The sequence below is a fragment of the Leishmania major genome, chromosome 25, assembly GCF_000002725.2.
Source record: "Leishmania major strain Friedlin complete genome, chromosome 25".
Lineage (NCBI taxonomy): Eukaryota > Euglenozoa > Kinetoplastea > Trypanosomatida > Trypanosomatidae > Leishmania > Leishmania major.
This window is the reverse complement of record NC_007266.2, coordinates 499,320-511,121: the sequence shown is the minus strand read 5'-3', so window position 1 is coordinate 511,121 and position 11,802 is coordinate 499,320. Positions and strand designations below refer to the sequence as shown.

General features: G+C 64.1%; 2 protein-coding genes across 2 annotated transcripts; both read left to right on the top strand.

The window, feature by feature from the left end:
• Positions 1-565: 565 nt before the first annotated feature.
• LMJF_25_1270 (conserved hypothetical protein) lies at positions 566-2,098 on the top strand (the record flags this gene model as incomplete). The annotated part of the gene is made up of 1 exon (XM_001683830.1): positions 566-2,098. The coding sequence occupies one exon, from the start codon at positions 566-568 to the stop codon at positions 2,096-2,098; it is 1,533 nt and encodes a 510-aa protein (XP_001683882.1).
• Positions 2,099-4,424: 2,326 nt separating this feature from the next.
• Positions 4,425-11,549, top strand: LMJF_25_1260 (conserved hypothetical protein; the record flags this gene model as incomplete). The annotated part of the gene is made up of 1 exon (XM_001683829.1): positions 4,425-11,549. One exon carries the CDS (start codon positions 4,425-4,427, stop codon positions 11,547-11,549), a length of 7,125 nt encoding a protein of 2,374 aa, XP_001683881.1.
• Between the last annotated feature and the right edge of the window lie 253 nt (positions 11,550-11,802).

Genomic DNA, 11,802 nt, shown 5'->3' with positions numbered 1-11,802 from the left:
TTCGCCCTCGCTCACACCCAAACCACCCACACGGATAACGTAGCTGATTTCTCTGCTGTCTCTCCCCCTCCCTGCGTTCAAGCTGTTGTTACCGCTGATACACCTCGTACTGTCTCCGTCTCCATGTACCGGTGACCTGACCGCACCACCGACACTCGCCCATCTCCCCCCCCCTCCCCACCTCCACACACACACATACGTATACATATATATATATATACATATTTATATTTATATATCTCCCCCCTCCTTTGCTCCCTTCTCTATTTCGACCACCGCGCACTGGGTCTTACCCACCCGCACCTCCCCCCTTAGCAGCAGCGGAGACAGCAGGCGGGTCTTCTCTCACGTCGTAGTCGTCGCTTTGCGAGGCGCTCTAACCTGTTTTGTTCACTCGGCAAAGGCGCTCTAGCGTCGTTGCGTGCGTCTGTCGGTGTGCGGCACAAGCTGAGGCGACAGCCGCCACACGGTCACGGGAGGGACACAGGGACGAGCAACCGCCGTGGCGCAACACCATCCATTCGTACAGAGCTGCTCAAGAGGCGGAACACAACGACGGCCAAAGATGTGGTCGATGCTCTCGCAGGACTTTTCCGACTTCGCCGAGGCGTTCAAGTCCGAGTCGGCGGGGTTTATGGGCTATGTCGAGCATATCGCCTCCAACGTCGTGGGCCGCGGCGACGTATACGCCGGTGACGAGGCTCTCGGAAAGGCGGTCGCTGAAATGCCGCTCTCCAATGCCCTGCTGCGGCGCTTACAAGACGCGGAGGCGACATACACGCTGCCCATTCAGCCAGAGGAGAAGGCGGCGTTCGCAGCGTGGATAAAGGGAAGTCCTCTGAGCAGCGTGAACGCGCTCCGCCGCCAGCAGTACATGGCGGCAGGCGGCAAGATCACCACCAAGTCGGAGGGTGACTCTCCTGCTGGGACGTCGGGGCGCCTTCCGCCGCCTGGCACGACGCCAAACCGCCGCACCGTCGAGTACCCCGATGAGCCGATAGAAGAGACCCGCTGGCGGCTGCTGGACTACAACGAGGTGGTGCTGAAGCGCTACATGTCGCTCGTGGGCGACGCGGTGAGCCCGCGCTCCAGCATCTCGTCGTCACCGGACGCGAGGCGGTGGCAGACGGACCCGTCCTTTGCTGCGAGGCGTGGAGAGGGTGAGGGCGGGAGCCCCGTGCCGGTTGCCGCAACTGGCGAGCGGCCACAGGTTTCCTCCCCTTCCTCGGCGATGACACCAGCGCGCGGCCGCATCAGCGAGGACGAGTTTTTTGACCGCTACCTTTTCCGCTTGACACAGCTCCGTGTGTCGGAGTCGCAACGCCGCGGCGCTGCCCCCCACCAGAAGGCCTCCGCAAGCACCTCGGCGGCGGCATCGCCGGCGTCTCCATCGGCTCCTCCAACGCCGTCGTCGTCGCCGCAGGTAAATGATAGGAGTCGACAGAGCACCGACGACGACGACTTTGCCGTCGTGCCGCTGTTTGCAAAACGCGTGATGACGGCAGCCAGTGGCTTCGTGATGGGTATCGACAACGCGCTGAACAGCGTTGTGACGGGCGAGGCATCGCGCTGCAGCGGCGCCGAGGGCGAGGGGACGGATGAGCTCAGCGAGGATGGTGGCAACGTGGATCCAAAGAACCTTGTGCACTACGGCAGCACGAGGCAGCAGATCGCAGGCCTCGAGTCAATGGTGCAAGAGCTGCAGGAGGCGCTTCGTCAGGAGCGGCGGCGCGTTGTTCAGCTCGCGAGTGCATTGAAGGCTCAAGGGATCGAGGTGCCAGCAGAGCTCGTGACACCGGCGCCGTCCTCGGCTCCGATAACTCCTGCGGAAAAGACGGAGGTGTCCTTGGCGACAGCGCTGGCGGCTGCCCGCGACAGCGATCCAGCCCCTGCCACTCCCACTGGCGCTGCCGCTGCCGCGTCTTCTGCCGGCAGTGGAGCGTCGGCTACGCCGTTAGCCCCCGCCGCAGCGGCCCCGCCCCTGGACAACCAGAAAGGTAGCGAGGCCACCTCTTCCACGCACAGCACCAGCGGCGATATGATCTCGGCGGTAACGGAGGAGGATACGTGGGTGTGCATGAGCACCAGCGCCGAGTAAGGAGGCCAGGAAGCGAAACGCGCCTGATAGGTGTAAGTGTGTGTGTCTGCGCGCGTTACGACTCGTCGCCCCCTCGCTGCAATCGTGTTGGCTGCACATCAGAGGCGGTATCGCTTTCACTCGTATCCTTTCGTTGTGTCTTCCCTCCCTACTCTGCATGGCTTCAGTGCTCCCTGGCGGTGGCTGGTTTTGGTGCCGCTCTTCTTGCGTGCGTGAGGGGGAAGGGGGCGAGAGGGGCGTTGCACGCAGGCGATGAAGCGAGTCGGCACATCCATCCCAGTCGGCCCGACCTCTGGGGGGGGGGTGGCTGAGCCGCTTACACCGAGGGCCATGCCGGCATGGCACAGAGCGCGTCTTTTTCATCCAAGGGCATGTTGGTGCACGCGCACCGCCTGCGCTTGTGCGTGCACGGACGAGAGTGCGGAGCCACCCGCCCTTCCGCCCCAGCTTCCCGTCTCACCGTGTGGAGACATGAAGGTTGAGTGGGGTCGGATGGGCGGGACTTACTCGGAAGCCGCCGGGCAGTGGAAATGGCGAGTGGAAAAAGGGGTGAGGGGAGGGGGCGTGGAGGTCGCCGGGGGACCAGTCGCAAAGCGACTGTAAACGAGAGGGCGTCTTGGCAGGCAGAATAGCGATCGCGCTCGCGCTGGAGAAGCGAGAGAGTAAACCCTCCCTCTCTCCCTCCCTCCCACCCGATCGTGCCGCCCACCCCGTCGCACTGCCATCGCCTAGGGAGGGGGCGTGCACGGACGAGTTGGGAGTGCTAAGAGGGCACCAACGAGAAATGCGAACATTTTTTTTTCGCTCTGTTGGGGGCCCGACGAGCTCACTCTTGCAGGCGCGGAAAGGGGGTTAGGGGACGAAAGAGAGAGCTATGCGCAGTCGTCAGCAACGACTGTGCAAGGCACGCCTTCACCATCGTACATGTATATGTGCTGGTGGTGCCTGCGTATACGGAGGAAAGGCGGCCTCTTTCCTTTGGCTGTGTGCTGCACCGCTTCCTCCCTTCCGCATCTTCACCTTCTCCTTCCCGTATGGTTTCACTCTCCTTAATGCGCGCGACCACTGGTCGGCTCTGAAGCGGTGTGGGGTATGTGCGTGCCGACGGGCGGGTGGGGGTGGGATGAGGCGTTAGGTTGGTCGGTCGGTGGGAATCAACTGCGCAGGTCTGAGTAATGTTTGGTCGTGCATCGCGGCGCTGCGCTTGTCTCGCATGTGGAAAGTGATACGCATCTGTCGTTCTTTGCTTACTTTTTGTCGTCCTCGTCGTCGTCGTTGTTGCCCCGCCTCCTCTGCGGTGTTCCTGGTTGCTGTCCGTGTATTGGATGTATGCGTGCTGGTGTGAACGCCCCTGTCTTGTTTTTTTTTTCTATTACTGCAGGTCGCTCTATCGCCTGCGAGGCCTTTCTTTTGTTTTTTTTTTGGCTCCTCGTCTCCCCAAGGCTGCCCCTCCCATCACGCCCTTCGCCTTCTCGGCGTGCCCCAACCGTGGTGCTCGTCGTGTTGCTTGCTGCTTGCTGCTGCCGTTGATATGTATGTTCACTGTGCGGAGAAGGTGTAGTACCGCCCTGCGCGAACGGAGAAGAGCGTGTGGCGGGGTGTGGGGAGCGTATGATCTGAGAGACAAACAGAGAGGCGGCGGGAGGGCAGCAGGTTGTTCACGTGCACAGCACGCCACCATTTTTGGTTGAACAGAGTAACAGGAGGGAAAGAAGGACCCGCATGGGGCGTGCACGCATCTTTACTGGTTGCTGCGCAGGCCGTGTCGGTGTCGGTGGAGTGTCGAGCTACTCTCCTCGCACTAATAAGGGGACCAATGCAGCTTGCGAGCGCAGTTACAGCGACTTTGTCACAACGGCCTGAGGGCGTGCCGAGCCGCGCGGCCCCCCTTCCCCTCCCCCTCCCTCCGGTCGCCACTTCTCTGCGTGCCACTACTCCACAACGCTGAGAACGCACTACTTTATTGCAGTACCGCTCTCTCTCTCAACACACCGTACTATGCCCCTTCCTTCCCCCGCACAATTTTTCCTTCTGCTGTAAACCACCACCGTTCCTATCTCCGCCATCAACACAATCATCATCATCAGTCAGACGCACAGAGATAGGGACATACCGTACATCTTGGACGACGCAAGCGCTGAGATAGACCCACGCACGCACGCACGCACGCACGTCTTTCCTTTTGAAGGGGCTTGTGCGCGTGTGTGGCACCTCCCCCTCACCGTCATCCTGCTCTCTTTGTGATTATGCTGTTCTGTGGCCTCTCCTCCAACGATTACCGCCTGACTGTTCACCCCCTGCTTTCTCTCTCGGTGCTTGCGAGCGCATGTGCGTGCGCCTCTTGTCCCCCTCACTTCACAGGTACACCCCCCCCCTTCCCTCCCTCCCGCACCTCTCCTGCTCGCTGTATTACCTTCACTGTGCAGTCGGCTGCCCGTTTGAAACCGCTTCTCGAGCGCGGTGGTCGGCTGCGGTGTGCTTGCCTCGCTCCTCCATCTCGTCTTCGCTCTTGCCCATTCATCCACTCGCTTTGCCAAGCGACATGCTGCTGAGCAAGCAGCCCGGTGACACCGGCATCTACGCCACCGCTACGTCGAGTCAGGTGCGACTCTACTATGTTCTCGATCGTGTCTTCCCGGTCGCCTCTAGCCGCGCGGTGGCAGCGGAAGGATCTGATGTGCTGGGCAACGCTGCGTGTGACGGTTTCGATGACATCCGTGCCTCCGCAACTACCCAGTCTCTCAAGCCTGTACCGCCGGATTTAATGCCGTACTTTGCTGGTGCACCGGCATGTGTGCCTCGCGAATACCTGCGCATGCTGTGCCGCCTCTCCGCTGTTGGCAGGGGCACCGGTTCTGTGGCAGCTGCGACGACTAGCGGCGTAGATGTACGGGCGGGAGGGTATGACGATTATGGGCTGCCCGCACCGCTCGCGACGTCAGCGGCACGCGTGCGCTTTCCACCACCCCCTCGCACCGGCGTGGGGTACGCGTCGGCGACTTCTGCGGCCTCTGACGACTGGCTGCAAAAAGAGCAGCAGAGGCACGACCTCAGCTCCGCGTACCACTGGGGCGCCCCGCTTGTCCCTTTTCATACAGTCTCCTGTGGCGGCGGTGTCGGCGCTGGAGAGGGACGACTCTTGAGCTCGCATGGGGGAGCGAGCGCGTCGCTGCAGGAGTGGGCGACACCAACGCTAGCCGCCGCCGGGGCCACCTCGACCTTTACAGAGGAGTGCGGCCCGGGGCAGGCGTCAAGTCACGTGAGCGGGAACAGCGCGGCGTGGTATAGTGGATACTACACCGGCGGCTCGCAAACACTGGCCGGGCGCGCTGGTGGCGGCGGCGGCGGCGGTCGTGCTTGCGCCAGCAGTACCGCCTCGGCCGCTGCCGTATCCACTGCACCCACTGCCCTCTCTCTCAGCTGCGCCACAGATTGCGTGCTGTTCTTTGTGGCGAATGCAGAGGGGCTCAGCTGGATTGGCCGCAGCGATGCCACAGCACTGTCCCCTCTGCGGGTGTCCACGTCGCTGCCGATGCGACGGCGCGGCACCGGCGGATACGGCGGGCCATCCGGTGGTGGTGGCGGTGGCACAGTAGTGTCATCGGCGTCGCACCCGCCGCAGCCGTTTTCCGAAGGCTGTGGCGCGCCGGTGAACGCTACCTTCTCCGCGAGCAACTTTTCCAGTAGTGAGCAAACTGCCACACCACCGAACATGGCAGGGGGCCGCTCACTCCAGAACGCTCCGGTAATGGTGTCAGATGAGGACAGAGGCGAAGGCAGCGATGACGACAAAGCAGGCGAGGCAGTGGCTGCTGGCACCGGAGGCGGTGGTGTGGCAGACAACCGCCGTCGCCCTAGCTTAGCAGGCGCTGCCGCTCCATCCTTCACAGACGGACTTGACGTGTACGGAGGGGTGGTGCCGGCGGCTATGGCGGGGCTCCCGATGCGTAGAGCAGTATCTCGTCATGACCGCGTTGTCACCGCGTCCGGATGGGATCCACGCAACTCGGCCATACTCGCCCTGGGCCGTCAGAGCGGCGCGGTGCAGCTGCTGGATGTCGAGTACGTGGTGGGCTCGGTGGAGGGCAGGTGCTGCAGCCCCACTACCACGAGCCGCAGCACGAGTAACGACGACACCAACGAGCTGTTATTTGTGCCCGCAGGGGCCAGCGCGCTCGGCGGCAGTAGTGTCTGTGGCACCCGTCTGGTGCCATACGCGGGCGCGGACCACCTGAGCTACAGTGTGGTTCAGCAAAAGCAAATGCTGGGCCCCGTGACGGCGTTAGATTGGATGCCACAGTCCCACCTGACTGTTGTGGCCGCGCGGCGTCTCGATGGGCTCGGCTTCTACGCGGAGCTGCTCGATCTGCGCGCCTCTCACGACGGCGTCACGTACCTCGGCGCGCCGCCCGAGGTGTTCGGCGTCCCTGTCTGCGCGCGCACCACAGACAACGCTGCTCCATGTGTCCTTTGCAGTGCCGAGCAGGTGGCGTGCCACCCCTCGCAGCGGTACGTCGCCACGGTGGGTGCGTCACAAATGCAGGACATTGTGCAGCTCTGGGATGTGCGCATGGCGACGCGGCCAGTTTCGTGTCAGGTGCACCTGCGCGCGGGATACACCTCCCTGTGCTGGAGTGCGGCAGAGGCGGGGGTAGTGCTTGGCACGACGCGCGACGGCGGTCTGCGCGCGCATGCCTTCAAGGAGCTTGCACCATCGCGGGCTGCTCCAGGAGGCCCTGTCGTCGTGACGTCGCACCACTACGGCAGCGCAGCTAACTCTCACCTCAGCCCGAGCGGCTTTGGCTCCGGTGGTGCCGGGGGGGGCTTCGGGACCGGCCGCAGTCGCCGACGTCGTGCCCCAAGCGGCGGCCTCCCGCACCATCGCTCGCCGAGCGGCGGCGAACTGGAGGCGGATGGTTGGGGCGTGAGTAACAGCAACCCTGTGAACAGTGGCTGCAGTGGGACGGAGGCCGAGGCCGACGCCGAGGAGGACTTCACGGACGACTCCTGTAGCATTCGCTCCGGCTTCTCCGGCGACGGCACCGGCGCAGCGATGCCCTCCATCACTGACGGAAGCAACGCTTTGGTGCACGTCAGCGTGAAGGCGCAGTCCGCGCTGAAGTGCCGGCTGCCATCTCGTGTGCCTGCCGCTGCGGTGGGGTGGGTGTGCCACCCTCTCTCAGAGTCGATGAAGACGATTACCGCCGGTAGCATCCCGGGCCTCGCGTCGGTGCACCGCCGCACCAGCAGCGGAATGTCCGCTGCCGGACCTCACCACTCTGAGCGCTTGCACACCTCTCACGGTGCCACTAGCGGCCTTCGTCCCACAGACGACTGTGATGGCGAAGTGGACGACAACGCGATGGCGCGTGGCTGCCGAACAGACTTGCCACAGCTGCTGCTGCTCAATGCCAAGAATGGGGAGCTATATACGCAGGTGTACAACCCAGGTGGCAGCACGGTCACCAGCCTCGACAGCAGCACAGCATTGGTCGGCGCCGGTCCCAACGCTTTCCTTACACACGCCTCCACGGCGTACAAGACAGCGAGCTATGTTTACGAAGAGGCTGTGCTTGACCGGCTGGAGTGTCAAGCCGCCGCCGCCGCTGCTGCTGCTGCCGCCGCCACCGCCGCGGCCAGCGCAGCTGCTGGTATGGCGGTGCCCTCTCGCCCCACCCCCATTCCTTCTGGATCCGCATCCAAAGCAGGAATGGGCTTGCTATGCGGGCGCGCAGGTGCCGCCGGCGCGGCAACCGTTACCTCTACACACAGGCCGCACATATCAGGCGACAGCACCGCTGATGGAGCTCAGCTGTTAAGCAATGACAGCTCTGCCACTGACAGCGGCAGGGCGTGCACTGCTGCTGCTGCTGCTGCTGCCCGTGGTGGCGGTGACGGCGTTGCGACGGCGGAGGCCAGACTAAAGGGGCGACCTGTCGATTTGATTGGTCTGGGCCTCTTGGACGAGGTGGAGGACGAAAACGACGATGAAGAGGGTGAACGGGACACGCTGCGGGTCAGCGCTGCCGCTGCCGCCACCGGTGACTACGAGCACTGCGTTCTCGCCGGCGCCAACACGAACGGGCAGCAGCTCGGCTTCGGCGCTGCTTCCTCTACACCTCATAGCCTGTCGAGCATAGGGGCTGCGGGGACGGCCGGAGTGGGTGGCGACGATGGCTCGGCAAGCGCAGGCAGCCCGCGCGCCGGACTTACGAGGGAAGCTGCGTCTTCTTCGGTGTGCACTGGCGGTGCAGCTGCTCCTAAAGCTCCTAAAGGTGTGCGTTGCAGCGGCATCAGCGGCGCCCTCCAAGAGGAGGAGGGGCTACTTGGCCGTCGAGCTTCCTTGCGCGAACCTGTCGCTGCATCGCCGCACAGCCAGTCCACCTCTGCAGAACTGATGCAGCAACCATACATAGTCACCACATCTGCAGGTGGCCGAGGTGCCGCTCAATCCGCAACAGCAGCGGCAGCAGCGTTCATTCCACAGGAAATGAGCTTCTGCGAGTTCCACCGCCTCGATCGCACGCGGCATCTATGGAGACGGCTGCGCAGCGGCTTCTCATATGACCCAGTGCGCAACTTGACCGTGCTCCTGCGCGAAGGCCTAGATCGGGAGGCGTATGCCACCTTCCTCTATGGCTGCTGTGCTGCGCAGCTGCTGTTCCCCGCTGCGGTGATGGTGGCGCCAAAGTCGCGCAGCACCGACCCGGCGACGGGGCCGGCAGCGTCGGCCCCCTCTCTGGTTGTGGGCCTGAAGCGAGCCGTGCCAGGGCTGCTGGAGCTGCTGGTGTCGGAGCGTGAGTTGCGGCAGCAACTGAGGCTGAGCGACACCCGGTTCTCCTCTCAGTTTCCGCTCAGTCAACACCACCACCAGCTCGCTTCGGCCAACGCAACCGCAGCCGGCGAGGCCGCCATGGCGGCAGGTTTTGCACCTCCGAGCGGCTACGCCATCGTCGGTCCCATAGGGGCACTTGGACTGCAGACCCCTCTGCTGGCGGGCTTGTCGAGCGCCATGGAGCGGCACAAGGGGCCGCCGGGGCTTTCACTGCACCCGTTCAGCGCCGTCGCGGCAGGCATTCGTGCGGGTCGCCCCCCACCGCCAGCCCACCTTACTGGGCCCGCGATCAACGCTGGCGTGAGCCACACAGCTTCATCAGTTCTCCGGGGTAGCGCAGGCTCCCCTGGGGCGGCCGGTGGTGCTGCAGGGGACAGCGCGGCATACCTTCCGATGTACCCCGTGGCAATTGGGATGCTGCGGCAGCTCGTGCTGCAGTCCATGGGCTGGACGACGCCACCTGCGGTGTGCCTCGTTGATCCGCCAGCTGAGCACACCACCGAGCGTGAGGGGACGAGTGCCAGCGCTGCTGCAGCGAGAGCCGGTGGGGTGCAGGCGACTCGGTCGCCTCCTCCACGCGGCGACCACCGCCCCCAGCACCCGGCGGAGCGATTTTTCGTGCAGGGAGACGGCATAGGCCAACGCAACCTGCAGGAAGCGCTGGAGCGGCGCGTAGCCGTGCTCGTGTTGCTGGACCGTCTCGAGGAAGCTGCTGAGTTGCTGGCGCTGTACGGCACGCGCAACGCGCAGTACCCCAGTATTGCCTTGACCCTGTCTGCAGCGCGCGGCCGGCAGACGACTGTGATGAGCCTGGCCGCAGATGACTGTCCTGGGGTGACCTTCTGGATTCATTTGATGCTCACATACATGGAGCTTGTGATGCATCAGCAGTCGTGCGGAGCGGCGGCAGCAGAGGATAGGACGCTGCCGGCGGATGCTGGGAGCTCGGGCAGCGGCAGCGACGACGCCACATCGAGCACGACCACGAGCACCGCTGCGGCGACGGAGCCGGTCAGCCGCTTCGATGACCTCTTTACGTTACCGCAGCAGAAGGCGGTGGTGCTGCGCCTGCTGGAGAGGTATCCGCGCCTGGTCCTCTCTGACAAGGTGGCCCTTGCCACGGCGCTGCTCTTGCCCTCGCGGTACCACAGCGGCCATGTCGCCAACTTGCTTGAGGTTTTGCAGGCTTTGGTGCAGCAGCAGTACCGTGATTACTCTAGCACCGCTACCGCCAGCACAGCAGCTCAACAGGCGGTCGCCGACAGCACGTACGGGTCGCCGTCCTCAGCGTCGTTGACACTCGGGATCCGCGCGCGGCAGCAGCGACGCGTGGATTCGAAGCGCACATCGCTGTCCGGTCTACCTCGATCGCCCGCTCAGAACTCTTCCGTAGACGCTGCCGTGTCGCCGGCGGCTCTCGGCAGCCGCTTCCCAAGCCCGCTTGGCGTCCCTCCTGTGCACGGCAGCGTTGATTCCCATTACAGCGATCCTAGTGACACCTTCGTGCTGGCTGCCGCCGCATCCGCCGCCTCTGCGGATCGCTTCGCCCCCATCCACCGGTGCTCACTGCTGCTCGTGACAGTGGTGGAAGGCGTCAGCACCGACTGCGGCGCACTTCAGCGCTACGTGGACGAGAGCGGCGACGTGCAAACGGCCCTGAGCTACGCAGCGGCGTTCAGCAACGTGCTCTCGCCCACGGTCCACACGTGGCGCGACGCGTACCGGCGTTTGCTTAACGATCAGGGGCTCGCCATGTGGCGTAGTCTTCACGATCTGCATATCGTGAAGCTTCTCAAGGCACGTGAAGAGGCGGACAAGCACGGGGGCGGCAGCGCCACCTCCGGCAGTAGCAACCCGCATAGTGCCGGTGCCGGTGGCGGCGTGGCGGGCGTCCCAGGAGGCCCCGTCATTGGCGGAGGCGGTGGCTCTTCCGCGGGCATGGCGGGCGCAGGCACCACACGCAGTGGCGGTGTTGTTGAGGCCACCACCGGCGCCTCGCCGGGAAGCCTCGCGGGGGCTTTCTCGGGTGCTGGCGTGCCTCGACCAAATGGCTTCCCTGGCGCGCTGGGGTCACTGGGGAGTGACCTCGGCACAGGGCCTGGTGCCGCCTCCGCTGCGGCGATGATGTCGACCCAAACAGCTATGATGATGGAGCGCACGCTGAACCGATTTGCGCAGACGACCGCAACCGCGACAACCGACCGCGACCGCTCGTTGCGCGAGGCGGCCGCGACTGCTGGTGGGGCCAGTCAAGGAGCTAACGAAGCGCTACACCGCTCGGTGGAGCTGCGGTGCAACTGCGGTCAGGCGATGCACGCGACGGCGCCAAGCAAGAGCACCATCTCGTCCATGACCTCGACGAACATGACCCGCAAACAGCTCATTCCGTGTGGCAACCCAGAGTGCCGACAATGGCAGTCGCCCATGTGCACCGTGTGCGGTGAGCGCATGGAGCACCGCGCGACGGAGCTGCCGCCGGAGCGCTTCTTCGCATGGTGCAGCGTGTGCCTGCACGGGGGCCACTGGTGCCACCTGCGGGAGTGGTTCAGCAAGCACACTAAATGCCCCGTTGAGAACTGCCCCTGCCGCTGCTGCGACAACGTCCATCTCTCGTAGCATAGGCCGCCGCTGATCGTCTTCTTGCCTCTCTTTCGTTGCACTCGTCGTGTTGACGTCCCCTTCCGTCTAAAAGCCCCCCCTCCCCCCCCGTGAGTGAGAGCGCGTGTGCGCATGCGTGCTTGTGCTTTGAACCGTCTCCGACCGCCCCTCCGTCTCACCACCCCATTCCCCTTCATCACGGCGACTTTCCGTACAACTATCGACTTCAAGAACGAAAATGATGGCCGATGGAAGCGGTGAGAGGGCAGTC